The sequence below is a fragment of the Panthera pardus genome, unplaced genomic scaffold, assembly GCF_024362965.1.
Source record: "Panthera pardus isolate Hobbes unplaced genomic scaffold, ASM2436296v1 HiC_scaffold_22, whole genome shotgun sequence".
Classification (NCBI taxonomy): domain Eukaryota; kingdom Metazoa; phylum Chordata; class Mammalia; order Carnivora; family Felidae; genus Panthera; species Panthera pardus.
The window spans coordinates 81,953,940-81,970,687 of record NW_026526788.1 but is presented as its reverse complement, the minus strand read 5'-3'; the positions used below and the strand labels follow the sequence as shown (position 1 = coordinate 81,970,687).

General features: G+C 51.3%; 1 protein-coding gene across 2 annotated transcripts in view; it reads right to left on the bottom strand.

Moving 5' to 3' along the window:
* The window catches only part of DOCK1 (dedicator of cytokinesis 1), a 522,147-nt gene that overhangs the window by 24,043 nt on the left and 481,356 nt on the right, over positions 1-16,748 (bottom strand). For both annotated transcript variants that reach the window (XM_053910041.1, XM_053910042.1), the window contains exons 41-46: positions 12,134-12,275; positions 11,921-11,999; positions 10,359-10,443; positions 7,312-7,398; positions 4,399-4,575; positions 3,131-3,214 (exon numbers count right to left, since the gene is read on the bottom strand). In XM_053910041.1, coding sequence (XP_053766016.1) covers positions 3,131-3,214; positions 4,399-4,575; positions 7,312-7,398; positions 10,359-10,443; positions 11,921-11,999; positions 12,134-12,275 — 654 coding nt within the window. The remainder of the gene's footprint in view (positions 1-3,130; positions 3,215-4,398; positions 4,576-7,311; positions 7,399-10,358; positions 10,444-11,920; positions 12,000-12,133; positions 12,276-16,748) is intronic.

The window sequence follows — 16,748 nt, the reverse complement described above, 5'->3', positions numbered from 1 at the left end:
CTCTGGAGACCCCGTAGTTGAGTGGGTTCCAACCTGGATGAGCATCAGAGTCTCCCAGCAGGCTCCTAAACTCCACTCCTGGAGTCCTGGTTTGCTCTGGAGCAGATCTCAGGAATCTGCATTTCTTAAAAGTTTTCCAGAGCCCAGAGAGGAGAGAGGACATCCCCAAAGGCACTCCTTGAGTCGTTCAAGGTGAGCACGCAGCCTGCTCTCCAAAGACACCCTTCTAAACAGCAGTGCTATATGTGAAGTTTGCCCCTGTGTGTCCCCTACGCAAATTCATGGCCTGCTAGCAGCACACAACATTTGGGAGCACTGCTCAGGGCTCTAGGAGCACCGGCCCTGGTGACAACAGTCACGCCTGTCATCAGCTGGGGATGACCAGTGAGTTTGGTCTTTTATCTTTGTGCATTTCAAAAGAGAAATATGTACACAACATAGAGGTTAAGTACAAGTCTGTACGGATTCATCTTTGGACACGTGGCAGGGATGCTTAACAAGGCTTTCTTGGGGAAGGACAGAGCCGTGCCTTTGAGGAAGGGGCTGGGGCTCGCTCGTGACCTGGCGTCAGCTGTAAACTTGGAAGAAGCCCACAGACGGCAGTCACTAGCTCCCACCTGGGAGAAGCATGTCAGGACCATCGTGGTTGGGGGAAGGCAAAAGCAAAATGGAGAGCTGCCTGGCCCTTAACACCCAGCCTTCACAAACGATTTTAGGCACGGAGATATGTTTATTGCACATCAGTGATGGAAACTCTGCCAACAAGTCCTTGGGATTCCCAAGAGAAAACCTCACTCTGCCCTGTTGCGAGTTTCCAGAAAAAAAACAAACCCAACATACTAACAAACAAAAACGGAAGACAGCATCCTGTTAACCCCAAACTTCTTTTTAATGACCGTATGACTCAATTACACCCAAGTATGAGTTTCCAAACATTTGCAAATGAAAGCAAAGTCACAGGTAATGTGTTGAATATGTATTTTTCATCACTCTTTGATTTAATGAAGTTGCTGGAAAATGGATTCCTTCTTCCAGCTTTCCTGTGAGCTGCTTTAAAATTCATCCTTTAATATAGTTATTAGGGGTGATGACATAAAGTTCTCTCTGGGGAACAAATTATTTTCCTCTGTAGGACTTGAAACTCTTAAAATCCAATTTGCTGTAAAAGCTTACAAGGAAAAAAAAAAATCAATACAACTTTTGCCGACCAAACTAGTTTTTGGGTGGCAATGATTTTATAGCCTTCAATGGAGTTTGAATTTTGTGGCCTTTGGTTTCTACAACCTCTAAAATGGAATCGTTCAGGCTTTTACACTCTCTTTTTAGAAACAGAGGGAGGCTATCCACAGGAGGCTTACATTTCATGCAGAGAACCATCCTTGGCCAACAAGAGCCCTGGGCCCAGCTCCCAGGGTTTCTTATCACAAAGTAATTCCAATGCAAATAGATGCCTACAGATCTGTGGCAAGGTCACATCCATTAGGATGGCTTGTTGTAAAATACCAAACCAAAACAAAACCCAAAAATGACAACTATGGACAAAAACAAGGAGGATGTGATTCCTCAAAAGATTAACAACAGAATTACCATTTGATCCAGAAATCCCACTTCTGGATATGCACACAGAAGAAATAAAAGCAAGGAAAAAACCAGATACCTGTGCACCCATGTTCATAGCAAGATTATTCGCGACCGACCCAAAGTGGAAGTAACCTAAATGTCCACCGACAGACGAATGGACAAACAAAATGTGGTCCATTCATCCAGTGGAATGCTCTTTAGCCCAAAAAAGAAGGAATTTCTGACACAGGCTACCACTTGGATGAACCTTGAAGACCTCATGCTGAGTGAAATCAACCGGTCCCGGAAGGACAAATACCACAGGACTCTACTTACACGAGGTACCTAGAATGATCAGATCCATAGAGACAGAAGGGTGGTTTCCAAGGGAGGGGAGAATGGAGGGTTAGCGAAGAGATTTTTGGCAAGATGGCAAGATGGAGGGAAGGGATGGTTGCACAACAGCGTGAATGTCCTTAATGCTGCTGAACGTACTCTGAATTGGTTAAGATGTTACGTTATATGTTAGGTATATTTTATTACAAGGAAACATACGTATATTGTAAGTCGGCTCAAATCCAGAGCTCAGCCCCACTCGACCCTGAGAGGTCACACTGGCTAGCGTGCTGCTGATGAAGAAGCCACTGAGGTGAGGCTCTTGGAAGGCCAGGGTCAAAGTGACCACACAGATGTCTCCTCAGAGGTACAGCCTCACCTGTGTCAGGGCCCCAAGTGGCAGCCTGGGACCCCCGGCCCAACAAAGTGGCCTGGGGTCTGCTCCTGGCCAGGCGCAGGGTGACCCCGGCCTCCACCCTCCCTCAGCCCCCTTTACTCAGCCTGCTGTGTGGGGATTAGGTCAGCCAGTACCCTCCTCGCCGCCCCCATGAGAAAACGGAGCCTGAGAAGGTGAGCCGTCCTCAGTACACGGCAAGTGTAGACAGAGCTCCGGGAGAACCGGTCTGGATGTCCCCCCCCCACCGCCCACCACCAGGCTCACGAAGTAAACAAGTTACTTCCCACTGGACACAAGACACCCTCTGGACCTGTCCTTCTAAGACCAGTTCCCTCTAAGGAAAGACTCAGAGGCCTCCGGAGTAGAGAAGCACAATAATAACATAAAGAATTACAGCAGGGAGAACACAAAGGAGGACCCCCCCGCAGACCCCCACCAGGGAGAACACGACGGGTGGATGCTCTGCAGTGGCCTACCTGTGCCTCCCACTTAGGCAGCACGGGCGAGAGCGCCTTTCCAGGGACAGGCTGCGACCTCTCATATTCTATTCTGTCAACACCACACAGAGATTTTCTAGCAGAGACAGATCAGGCTCATTTGCAAGAGAGGACTTTCTGTGTGTTCAGATTCACAACTGCAGCCTAGGAGTTGAGTTAATCACGGCAGCGGTGGGGGTGGGGGTGGGGGGGTGGTTCTCGGGGGACAAACACGGCTGCACGCATTGTGGCCGACGTCCACACTGGCTGGCATGTGTGCTGAGGTGGCCTGGGTGGATGCGGGTCTCGACTCGGCTCTTCTCCCCGCTCCGGCCCAGCTGGGAGGCCATCAGACATTTACCTGCCATGCAATCAGGTCTTTGAGCTTCTCAATCTTCTCATGGGCCTCTGGATGTTCCTGCAGGTACCGCTCCGTGAAGAAGGCCTGTGGAGACAGGGAGAGCCACTCAGCACGCCGCTCACCCGACCCACGTTTTTGCGCCTGACCCTGGGGACAGAACCGTGTATAGAACAGACCCGCCTCTCGCAGGGAATGGACCTTCCCCAGTGCTCGGCACGAAATGTCTGGTTAGGTCCAACGCAACAAGTGGAGTGAACGAGCAGCCCGGGGGCGACGTAGGGTGGCACCTCTGTCCTCGGAAGCCAGCAAAGCCACAGGTGACCTGGATCGCTCAGCCCGCTGGGTGGCGGCTCCCCAGCCGTTTGCCTGCCCCCGACTCCCACCCTGCCCCCTGCCCTGGGCCTGCCCTACACCTAACGGCTGCTGAGGGCAGAGTGCTCCCTCCTTGCCCAGGACAGTCACTCCTGTTAGCCGGCTCTCTGGAGGTGCCCTTTTTGTCTCAGCTCTTACTCCGTCTGGACAAGGGCTCAGCACACTCTTCTGGGAAGGGCCTCGACTCTGCCATTGTTAGGTCGGGAAAACAGCCCCAGACACTAAGGAATGAATGGCCGCGGCCAAGTTCCAGACTTGAGTACTAAAACAGGGAGTGGGGCCGTCCCGGGGCCTCAGTCGATTAAATGGCCGACTCTTGATTTTGGCTCAGGCCATGATCGTGGGGGATTCCCAAGGCCCTGCTTGTGATTCTCCCTCCCTCTCTATCTGCCCTTCCCCTGCTCGTGCTGTCTGTCTCTCTCTCTCTCTCAAAATAAGTGAACTTAAAAAAATGTAGACTCCTGGTCTGGACCACACCCCGTGTCCTTGACTTCTGCTCATTCCTAGTGAGATATTTTCCAGGGAGACCAGTCGTCCTTCTTCCCCTACCTCCCGTGCCCACCTATCCCAGATGTTCTAATTCTTTCGTCTTTGGCTAAAACTCTGTCTCTTGGCCTTTGATGATCCCAGAACTCTTGAAAGCCACCTGAGGGCAGCCCTGTAGAGCTCCATCAACCCAACCTGGGGGGACAATGTCCAGGGGAGTCACGCTTGGGGTCGGGCCTGGGCCTTCCACAGCCGGCACGGGGCGCCTCTGGGAGCTCCCGGCCTGGCCTTGGCGCAGTCCCTGCTGAGGTCGGTCAGTGAGAGCAGCGCTCTCACTTTCAGGGCTTGGACATAAGCGTCTGGAGACAGTCTGTCCCAGGACAGGGCCGTACTGGGGGCATGTCACGTGCCTTTTCATAGTTCGCAAAGCCTCCCATGACGGCAGGGTCCACGATGCCGTTGAGGAGCATGGAGAGGGGGTTGATGGGGAGGCTGGGGTCGTGCAGGTGCTGCTGAATCATGCTGTTCATCTTGTCGTTGGTCAGCTGCATGGTCTCGATGGCATTCTCCAGGGGGCTGATCTCCACCTGCGGGGAAGAAGGAAGACGTGGCTCGAGGCCAGCTGCGTCCACGGCACCGGGGGCCTCTGGTGACGAGCGTTTCCAACTGGGGCCGGGCTTCCTATTCCCCCATGCACCTTTCTTCCCGGGGGGTTTGCTGGGAAGGGTCCCTTATCACCCAAACAAGAGCAACTGGGTATTTTCGCATCATGTCGTTGCGCATTTCCAAGGGTGTGGCCCTCACACACAACTCCCAAAGGGATCAGACGAGGCTGTCTGGCTCTGATGTGTGTGTGTGCATATGTGTGTGGGTGCGTGTGTGTACATGCGTGTGTGCCTGCGTGTGTTTGCACACGTGATCTGCTTGTTTAAAAATGGGTAAGGTTTTGAGAAATTTTGAGCAATCTGGCAGTGTCCCTGAGGCAGGAGGTCTAGGCACCGTGTAAGCCCCCTGTGCCTGTTTGGTCAGGGAGGCGGAGGAGGGCTCTATGCTGGTCTCTACATCAGATCCCATACCCTCTTATGAGGGAACGGCTTCACCATCCCAGGGAGAGCACATCACCACTTCCAATGGCCCCTTGTAGGAAAACCTGCCACTGGTCGGCGGGACCTTTAGTGTAGGAGGCAGGGGACCGCCGTCCATCCCGCAAATGCCCTCCTCTCTCTGAGGGCCCGCAGTTCCCTGCAAGGCCCAGCCGAGGATGCCTCGCTAGCTCAGCGCTAAGGTGTCATGAAAACACGGCCGGGTTTAGAACAGTCACAACCCCTTCCTGCCAGGCCTCTCTCTGATAGATGCTCAGCTGGGCCACAGAGCCACACCCAGGGGTGATCTCAACACACGATCATTTTGGTCCTTCCCAAAGAGGCGGGATGGGTCCCCACCCGAGCCTGGGAACCCCAGGGCCTCTGCAGCAAGGAGCAAAGCAGAACAGGCTGCTTTCTTTCTGCTGCAGCTCCCGGGTGGGGGCGGGGGGTGTTTGCTGGACAGAGGGGAGCAGGGGGAGGGGGGACTTGAGCAGGGACAAGTCTGCTCATGGCCGGTCCCAGAGTCTAGAGTGACGCTCGGAATCACTGTGGGGGAAGCCACCTGCTTTGCTGGCCCTGTGCTGCCCGGGGGCTGATGGACGGGCTGTAACACACAGAAAGGTGGCTGGCCACGTGCCAGCGGGCCCGCTGCCCCCGGGTGTCCCCGAGCCTGAACGGCACGTATCGCACGACCGCCATTGTCGCCGCATCCCTGGCTTTGTCAGATCCTGGAACGCAGCGTCCCAGCACACGGCTTTGCCAAGTCAACACAGCAGGGCGGTTTTCCATTGTGACCCACTGCTAACTCCCTGCTGAGGATCCCCTTTGCCTCAAGAAGGAACAGTTTCCTATTTTTGTCCAACAGCTAGGGCTAGCTGCCACCCCACATGCATCCCGTGACGGCCCGTCCCAGGAGGCATGCACAAGGCAGGGGGGGTGGGGGGGGGGGGTGGGGGGAGGCAGGTGTCGGCAACGGCAGCTCGGTTCTGCCGCTCTGGGATTATTCAGCTTCCAGCCTCTTAGTTTGTTAAAAATGGCAAACAGAGCCGGTGGCGGAACCACATCTTTACAGAAAGTCGGGGCTCACCCCTCTCCACTTCCGAGCTGTTAAGCGCCTTCCTCTGGAAATCTGGCTGGCTCACGAAATCCCCGATTACTGAGGGCTTTGGGCAGAGGCTCATTAGGAAGATTAGTGCCTGTTTATGCGAAGTCCCCCACTCTGTCTTCTCACACACGTACGTCACCAGCTCTAAATGGTGCCAGCAAAGGCTTGCATTTCTGCCACCTGCCACAAATCTGAGCCTTCCATCCATCAGGGCCTGCCTGGGTGCTATGGGGGACCCGGAGCGGGAGCTCCCAGAGCAGAAAATGGAAGTGCCCAAGGCAGGGACAGGCAGAGAGACCCGGGGCTCCAGAGAAGGAGGAGGGGGCACCTGGGAATGGGGGGGTGCGGATGTGGCCCAGAGCTCTGATTGGCATGGATGAGGGACACGAGGGGACACAGGGCTGAGAAGAGAGGCTCCAGCCACATTCAGGAACCAAATCAGGAGTTTCCAGGGGGCCTCCTTGTAAAGTAAATGGTAGGCACCACCCCTCTGGCTGAAAACAAAAGGCATTAGACACACGAGAAAACAGACACATTTCAGTCAGATCTCTTTATCCAGGCAAATGCCGCTCCCTGATACGTCTATAGATTCAGTAGGAATCTGCTTCTGGCTGGGGTAGAAGAGACTGCCCCATAGCTCACCACTGAGGCAAGGCAAAAAAGTTTAGCTAATGAGATGTGAGTCATTGTTTCTTTAAAAAGTGCCAGCGAGGGGTATATTCTCAAGCTATTTTTATTTGAAATGAGCAAGTACTATTAATCAAGTTGTTTGTCATGTAAATGGCAATAAAACCATCAGGAAGAAAGACCTTAAAAAGTGTATGTAAATTGCAACTTGTCTTAAACTTTTCATGTAGTTAACAGAGAGAGCTGTCAAAACAGTGCAGCGACGACTGGCTTTACATATCTCGGAAGGAGAAACGAAACCTTCGTTCTGGTTTCCTTTTGTAAGCCGGACCTGGTTGTGATCACCCAGCATTTCTGCTACAACCTTCGTGGACGAGGAGGGCTGATACCCCGAGGAACTCACGGGGTGGCTGTGGGTTAAGTCTTGTCTGACCTGGGGTCGCGGCGTGCGTACCGCACCCCGGAAGAGAGGGTATAGGACGGTCCCTTCTGGGGGGTATCCTTACCATGAAAACAGATTTGACCTCAAACCACCTTAGAATTCCAGGTAATTTGTACGCTGTGGTGTATATGGTCCTCTCGATCCACATGTTCTGCAAAGGGAACAGACACATGGTATTTGTCAGGAGAAGGGTGTGAGCGGGGTGACAATTCTCTGTGAGGCAAAGTCCTCCGGGCAGGATAGCTCTTCCCAGGACGGGTCGCAAGTGGCCCTTCCACGTGCTCTGCGGGGCAGGTCTGCTCCGAGGTTAAGACCAAGGCTCCGCTTATCAGTCAGATGGTCCCACGAGGCCCAGCAGCGTCCCCTGCTTTGTTGGCCAAGGGTGCCAGCCTCTCTGACATCTGGGCAAAGAAAACAGACCAGGAGAGTCAGGGAGAGTTCTGGACGTCAAAATGAGGGAGGCTCCCTCTGAGGAAATAGATTTGTGGAAAGGCTCCAAGGAGTTCTCCGTTAGCCGTACTTTGCGTTACACTCAAAGGCAGAAAGGCTTTAAGGAAAACCTCAGTCACTTTTTCTGATACGAATCAATCCGTATTTCAGGCTTACATTTTTCTCTTGCACAACCAATGCCCATTTACATGAAAAACTAAGGATATGGAAAAAATCAGAGATGATGGCTTAAACAACTTCAGTATCGGTTGCTCAAGACTTCTTACTAAGCGTGACAAAACACGCGTATTGCCAGTAAATACCATTTTATAATCCATATTCTTCGTAGAATAGTACATTATGTATTGTGGGAAACTGCTTCAAGCCAGTAAATGTAACTGCACGCTGCGCAGAAGCCCGTGCAAGGGGTCTTACCCGCCCTCGCCTTCTGCCAGCGTCCAGCTTGTGGCAGCCTCGTCCCTACAATGGGCCACCGCTGGGCAGTGCGACGCTGTCAGCAGTGGTCCTGACATAAAGAGCTGGGACAGTGGAATGTCAGCAATTCCAGAGAGCCGGACTGGATCTCAGAGAGGCTTCTATCCCTGGCTTCTGAGGCTCCAGAGGGGAGAGGGAAGGGGCCCAGCTGAGGCCTCCCTCCTGTCTCCCCAGCTAAAGCTTCTTCTGGCCCCAGGAGGCGGCTCCCCCAGGTGCCTGTCCTAGAAAACAGCAGCCTGTGCCCTGAGAGCATCCGGACCACACCTGCGGGGCGTCCCCAGGGGCCAACACAGCCGGGGTAGGGTCCCGGGGTTCCACCTCGGGCTTCCTGACCAGCCAGCTCTGGCTAACTCCGGCGCTCTCTCTCCGCCTCCCTCCTCCTCTGCTAGCCCGTTGGTTCCCAGAGCCTCACCCCTTGCTGAGTGGCCACCCCGAGTGCTGGGCCAGGTGGGGACAGCCTTCCCGGTGCCCGGCCCCTGGAGCCAGGCCACCTGCAGCAGGGCCGAGCCTGGCTTCTCATGGCTGCAAAAAGCCTCATGCTTATCTGGAAGCCTTAGGCTTTATCCGGTGTGTGAAAGACTAAATCCTGTGGCTTCTGAAAGCCTCCTCCAAGTGTGAGGGCCTAACAGGGCCATTAGGGGATTTCAGGGCCATTTAGAAGGAGCACAGCCCCCGAGGCTTTAGTGCAGCCCCAAATGTCAGGAGTCTCGGTTATTCTGAGCTTTGCCCCAATTGGCTGCACACCCATCGGCAATTTGCTTGACCTCCTTGTGCCTCTTTCTTTACGGTATGAGAATATACATGACTGCTGGATATGAGAGGTGTGAGGGAAAGTCAAGAAACTGCCCATAAATCCCACAGTCGAGAGACGCTCCATAAACGATAGTGCTGTTGCCACGGGACCCTGACGGAGACCGCCAGAGAGCCACCGCCCTCGGCGCTGGTGTCTTGATTGGCCTCACTCGCCCCCTCCCTATTACAGGCCACGCCACAGTGACCAGTTACCAAGTAGGCCCCGGATGCCGGCATTAACCAAGAAGCATGGTCTTCGTTTGGAGAAACCGGCGTGCTACGTGGGAAAGACTAGAATTCACGGAATGCAAGCTCCAGCGGACACACAGGAAACGGCTCGGGGCAGGAAGGGCCTTCCAGCGCTGTGACTGGACACTGTGACGCATTGCCCTGAGGTCCGAAGAGTCCGGGAAACTTAGGGCTTCAAGGGGAGGCTGGGTAGAGGCAACTTTGCTGGAAGGGCTCCAAACTTCTCTCCAGGCCAGCAGCGGGGTGTAAGTGACCTTTCACCTTCTGTACCCCTCCTGACTGCAGGCAGGGGGACGTGGCTCCCAGCAGTGCCACCGGTCCCCCACCGAGGGTCCCCGTGGCCAATGCCTCCCTGTCTAGGGATTTCCAGAGGAGGCTTACAGGGCAGAAGGAGGGAGAAATGTTAACGTTTAAAAAAACTGTGCTTTCTCTCAAAGAATTGACTTATTCTTTGCAAATGGAATCCATTCAACCAGCTGTAGGCGCATTTTTTAAAAGGCTGCAAAAACCTGTGCTAACATTTCCGTGACTAATGCAGGGGACAGACATTTGGCAGCGTGTGATTGGTTGTCACAACTAGGGAGGTGCCACCAGCATCGATCAGGTAGAGGGTCAGGGATGCTGTGGCCCCGTCACAGAGAATTACCCGCCCATGACTCGGGTGTCCGGGCGTACCCGTTACCTTGTGCTTCAGGGAAATTCAGGCGTTGGACAGCGAGCATCTGGGTCTCTGCCCTGCTCACCTCTGACTGCTTGTCATCTGCAAACAGCTGCATAAAGGGCTCGGCCCCTCCGTGTGCCTGTTTGTATCAGAGGCACCACCAGCAGGGTGTTCCCGGCCCCGGGGGCCCAGACGAGACAACTCAGAGAAGTCCAGGAGGGAAGCAAGTGTGCCCGGGGCGCAAGAAGTGGGACCACAGCACTTGCCCTTTCTGATAACTTGGAAGGCCTTGGCCACATCCTTCGTGAGATGTTCATCATTTCACTACATTTGAAGGGGTTAGGGTTTGGTTTTGGGATTTCTGCACCCAGGCCACAAAGACCTCTAACGCTGCACCGTGCTCGCCTTTGAGGCCCGTTCTCCACCGGCAGTTTTGCGGGCGGCGGGATGAGTTCTTTGGGGTTTTTTTGGTTGTTGTTTCTTACCGCAAATTCATTGTCTGGGTTTTTCTCTCCCTTGCGGATCGGCCGAGAATATTCAAATCGCTGGACCTCGTTCACCCTGTAAAAACTGTATAGAGACAGATAGATCGTTAGACATTTAACCCCCAAAGCGGCTGATCTGCTTTCAGACGTGGGGTCTGGCCTGGCGACAGGTCACTGCATCCCTTAAAATATCCCCAACCTTGACCCGGAGCGATGGCTGTGGCTTTCTCTCCCCGCCAGACTTGGAAGAGAGATGTTGGCGGGTGGAAAAATTACCCTGAGGTTTTGCCTCTTCCCTGTCCCTGGAAACCTTCCGGGGAGAAAAGATGCTGAGTAAGAGACGGGCACACACAGAGAAGAGGGGAAGCAAGGAGGGTGGAAACAGGCCTGAGCTCCCCGCTCTTGTGTTTCCTACTTCAACATCTTAATTCATAATTTATCACTTTCATATAGTGAATCCACAATTAGTTATTAATAAGTTATTAAAAAATTTTAAAGTATGTGTTTATTATTTCTAAAAAGGCCTTGTGTACCTGGATTTCAGGTCTACAGAAGGCAGGGCCTACAAGCAGCGACACATGAATGCATGGTACAGGCGTGTACCTTCTGTCCCTGGGGAGGGGGAGGCTTCCACACGTATACGAGAGCCCGACTTACTCGTCCCCTGCACTGAAAGGCAGGTGGCCTCCCCACATCACAGGGAAGCAGCTAAGCATAAGCTGCCGTTCACCATTTGCTCCAATGCCTCTTGCTGAGACAGACTGTGGCAAACCTCAAAATGTGTGCCTTGTGGAAGCAATCGTTCATCGATACAGAACCCTGGCTGCCTTTCCATTATGGCCAACGAGAGGTTAAAGAGAGGAGAGTGAATTCTGAGGAAGAACACAACCCACCAGACTTCAGGATACGAAAGAAACAGATTCGAAGCACTATCAGGCCGTTGAAGAGGTTAATTTCTTAACCAGAACATGCATCACATAGAAAAGAAAATTCTTAATATCAAAGAAACATCTAAAGCAGAGTGTTTCGACAGCATTGCTAAGTCGGGTGCAGTTCAACGGAGAGGCACAAAACCTCAGATTTGGGTAGCCGACTAGTGAGTCTAAAAATCTGCCTTATGATCCCATGTTATACAATCGTGGTGGTGCAGGGGTAAAGGGGTTCTGCACCCAAAAAAAGCAAATGTCCCAATCCCTTTTCCCGTCACACCGCGTGCAAACAGTCCGGCCCTCCCCACGCACGGGGACTCAGAGGTACTGGGCGTGGGGCTGGGTGGGTCACACGGAGACCAGAGTGCCCCCTCCGCCCTCCCAAGTTTTCCCGGCCTCCCCACATCAGGAAAGGAATAGTTCTGGTACCCTCCGGCAACACATTACTAACTTCTTCCCTCACTGTTTTGATGCTCAAAATAATTTGCTTCTCTTGCTCTTCAAAGTAAACAGAGCATCTGGAAAGCTCACCAAAGCCTAAAATCCATCCTTTCGAGGGGGAAATTCTTAGTAAGAGATCTGTGCACAGTCTTTCATCATCCGTATGTTGGGCAGGAGGAATGGGACGCTCACCTTACGATCTGCTCTGACACGGGCCGGTGAAATTTCGGGGGCAGGTCGAGTTTGGGCTTTACGGTGAAGCACTGAATGTCTGAGGGTGAAGAGGGTTAAGGATCACAAGGCAGCATGGACATGAGGCATGACAACGCCCCCAAGTACACCCAACCACCCAGGCGCACGGCGCTGAGATCGCATCCTGTCCCGCGGGGTTGTCTTAAAGGATACATTGGCCAGGCGAGTTTTTGATGTCGTCGCCTGGGGGAGATGTCGTCTTCATTTTCTCTGCGTTGGGGAACTGAGTTAAGAGGCGAGCTTCAAAATCTTCCCTGCGTTCGTACTCCTTCCCTCGGTAAATGAAAACTTTCCCCTGGAAACAGTGACATTCATTAAATAACACCACGGGGGAAGGTCAGGACAAGTTCACACACAAATGCACTGGTTTTCAAAATCTGCTTGAGAGTTTTCTTTAAAAAGCCATTGAATTGAAAAACAGCTTGTAATTACACTGGCCTTATTAATCAAGAACACACAAACAGGAGCCACATAAGTTAATAGTGTTTACGAAGCACTGAACACATTACCAAAGTCGGCGGGTGGATTTCAGCCTTAACAGTGACAATCAACCAAACTAACCACCAAGAACCAAGTGAGCAATCAGGGCCCACCCTCTAGTGGGCATGAGGTGGCGAGAGAGGGTAAAAGCACCAGGGCAAGGGCATCACGGTGTCCTAATTAAATAGCTTTCATCCTGCCGAGAGGAATTTAAGAGAGCGTGAGATTGAGGTGCGGCCTCAGAGCCTGAGCACGATGCTCCCAGCTGTCTCCTAGAGGACACAGCCAAGCGACCAGCAGAACCACAGGGAAAGGGGTCTAGAACAAAGTAGGGAGGTGTGAGGACCGCGACCTCCCCAGTGGGGAGAGACCGGAGGCCGATGGGAGGACTGCCCTCACTGCCCCTTCAGTGCTGTACCAACAATTACCCAGTGATGAATGACAGGTTCAACATCAGAGTTCTCCTTCTAAAGACTGGCTTTTGGGGGCGTCCGGGTGGCTCAGTCAATTAAGCATCCGGCTTTAGCTCAGGTCATGAACTTGGGGTTCGTGAGTTTGAGCCCCGCGTCGGGCTCGGTGCTGACAGCTCAGAGCCTGGAGCCTGCTTTGGATTCTGTGACTCCCTCTCTCTCTCTCTCCCTCCTTCACTTGCACTATATCTCTCTCTGTCTCAAAAATAAATAAAGATTAAAAAAAAAAAACCTGGCTACTGTCCATCTCAAATGACACGTTGTCACCTCCATAAATTCCAAGCTGGAGAGTCCCTCTGGGGGTGGTGTTAGATGGCGGGGTGACCTCGGGGGTGGGTGTTAGGCCGGTGAGCCTTCTTCCTTACGCAGGCTGCCTTGTTGAGGCCATTTCTGTCCAGGTGTGACACAGTCACTCAGTAAACATACCTCTAAGGGATTTTCGGATTCTAAGATGTAAAAGTTCTGTGAACCTTCACAGATTCAACAGTGTCTTCTGAGCATCAACTGAGTCATAGAAAGGTGGCAATGGGCGATGCGACACTACCATTGACTGTGGGGCCTACACCCCCGGCCCCCCAACATCCTGCCTCACCCCTAGGGCTGTCTGACCCTAAAGGAAGATGGCAACAAGGAAAAGGCGCCAAGGGACCGAAGAAACAGGAGGCTGGGGGCCGATGCTTTTCCTCACAGGATCTGTCGGCTGGGCAAGAGGCCCAGCCTGGCTGGTCATGAGTCAGGTGCAGCCCTGGTATCCGTCCTGACCCTGGCTGGCCAGGTGCCAGAGCGGAGGAAAGGCAGAAAGCCCACAGAATAGCACCCCACGGAATATTCTTACGCTTACCTCCTAGAGACTGAGTTCGAAGTCAAACTAAAATTTGTCTAATTAATGAATTTTCAAAAGATAAAGGGAGATCCTATGGTACTCAATTTCTTTCCTTCCCTAGTCCCGACTTATTCTGGGTCCCCATAAATCACTAAAGAAGGAACAGTTTAAGAATTGAGTATTTTTTTCACTTTGTGCTTAGGTATGTCTTAAAGTACCCATTATAGAAGAAAAATGTTCTCTTTCTCTAAAAAAATAATGTCAAGCAGAAACCAAAGTAATATGTAGCCTTAATTAGAAATATAAATACACAGTGTGGGCATCTTTTAAAGCTATATAAAGCCAAACATTTCAGAAATTCAGGAAGATTTAATGCATTAACAGGCCACTACAAAACTCGCATGAATTTATTATGCTTTACACTAGAAGAAAGACATAATAATAAAATGTATATAAAGACTTTAATAGAAAAACACTAGTGAGTTATAGATGAAAGCACTACTAACATTTTCTAGAAATGTCAATTATTTTGCATTCTGAAGCAGTCCCTTCAAACATGAAAACAAGGGGGAAATGTATATGTAGTCAAAGATATTTATTCCTTGGAAGAACCATAAATATTAACATGAAAGCAAACAAACAACCAAAAAAGGCAAACCCAAAAGCCAACGAGACTAATTCTTAAAGAAAAACAAAGCAAAAGGGACAGTTAGTTCCTCAGGGGCATTAAACAGCCAAACATTTTCCCCGAGTTTTTGTAACCGCTAATGTCATTGTCAGATTGACCCCTGCCAGGGGATCTGTGAAGCATAATAAATATACTGCTATAGTCCTGCGGAATTATTCAGGTGTGGCGGAGAAGTCAGTTCAATATTAATCATGCCCGTTAAACTCTTTATTCACACTTTGCATTTTGTCCTTTTGACAGGGGAGATGACCCAGTGCGGTCCCCAGAGCACACACATCGTGTGTGCCCTCCCAGCCCACTTACACGCCAGGCATCCATTGGCTCAGGGACCGCAAAGGGCCCGCCCCGCCCACCGGCACGTCAGGAAGCCAGGGCAGAGCATAGTGAGTAGTGGGAAGTCACAGCACTGTCCTCAGAGGGCCACACACACTGTTAACACCTCAGCACAGCCATGATTTAGGCTCGATCTCTCTCTTAGAGACACATACATGGGGTCACACATACAGATCTATACACCTTAATGAAAGCCTTTAACAACGTCAACTCCAAGCTCATAATATTCTTCAGCTTGGTTTTTTATTTACATATAGTCAATTTCAGGGGCCCCTGGGTGGCTTAGTTGGTTAAGCGTCAGACTCTTGGAACTCGGCTCAGGTCATGATCTCATGGTCCACGGGATTGAGCCCCACGTCAGGCTCTGCACTGACAGCACAAGGCCTGCTTGGGATTCTCTCTCTCTCTCTCTCTCTCTCTCTCTCTCTCTCTCAGAATAAATAAACTTCTTAAAAATAAAAATAAAATGTAGTTAACTTCAAAATCCTCCCTAATTTAGGGCTCATAACCAAATGTCCTTTATTCATTCTTTGGGAAGAAGATTTTCTCCAAAATCTGGGTCTCTGGTCAACTGCTGTCCCGGGCATGTGGTGCCACAGCTACACAAGGAAAGCTGAGGTGTCAAGGAGAGAGGACACACCAGCAGGGACAGGGTAGGGACAGATGCCCCAGTCACCCCAGACCTTGAGTGAGTGGACAAATCCACAGGTCACATTCTGAAGCAGACCAGACCTGGGAGGCTCACTTGTTGATGTCATATCAACAATGACAGGTCCTCAGCAAGTAAGTCCTTTCTGCTGGTGGCGGCATGAAGGGACGTCAGGAACGTCTGTGCAGTCAGAACCACCAGGGTCAAAGGAACACAGCTCCGGGACTAGGAAAATCTCCTTCCTGGATCTAACTGCCCCACACAGCTATGCTCTAGACAAGAGATCCCGCTTTCCCCAAACCAGAGGAATCACCTGTGGTCTCCCAGAATAAGAGAAAACCATGTGCCTTCAAAAAATGTCTTAAGAAATGACAGGAAATCATGGCCCATTGGTCAATGGTATCCAAGAGAAACTTTAAACAATTCTACTAGTAGGTCAAGCAGCATTTAATTACACAATTTCTCCTCTGGCCTCATGAGTGCTAAGAAATGGGCATTTGGCTGACGATCACAGTATTTCTTCAATCCCGTGTCAAACAGCACATGCCTATCAAAGGAATGGAAGGTGATTCAGAGTCCCCAGCAATGTGGCCGGAAAAATCCCCTTACAATTTCTCACATAATTAAAAATACACATGTTCACGGCAGTATGATTCACCATAGCCGAAACAACCCAAACGTCCATTGAAGGACGAATGGATCAACAAAACTGTGGTATATCTATACAACGGAATACTCAGCCATAAAAAGAAGTGACATTCAGATTCATGCTCCGACATGGATAAACCGTGAAGACAGTATGTCAAGGGAAAAAGGTCAGACACGAGAGGGCAAAGAGTGTATGATTTCACTTTATGAGGTACCTAGAAAAGGCAAATTCATAGAGACAGGAAGCAGAACAGTGCTGCCAGGGGCTGAGAGGTGAGGGAACGTGGAGTCACTGTTGTCCTGGGTACAGAATTTCAGGATGGAAAGATGAAAAAGTTCCAGAGATGGATGATGGCACAACAATGTGAATGTGCTTAGTGCCACTGAACTGTACCCTTAAAATTGGTTAAGGTGGCAAATTTTATGTCACCTGTATTTTACCACAATTTAAAAAACACACCTAAATCTCTGAAGGAGAGTTCTGTTTAGGGAAGTTCAGATGGAAAGCTTATATGCAACCAAAGAAAATGTTATCAGCCCTTCTCTCACACCCTAAGCTAAGCGCAAAGCTGTTAAGAGTACAGAGTCAGACTGCGACCCACGGATGCAAAGTCCAAATCGTCCCTCAGAATGGGAAGGGGCTCTCTGCCCAGGCAGCAATCTTGGCTTCGATGAAA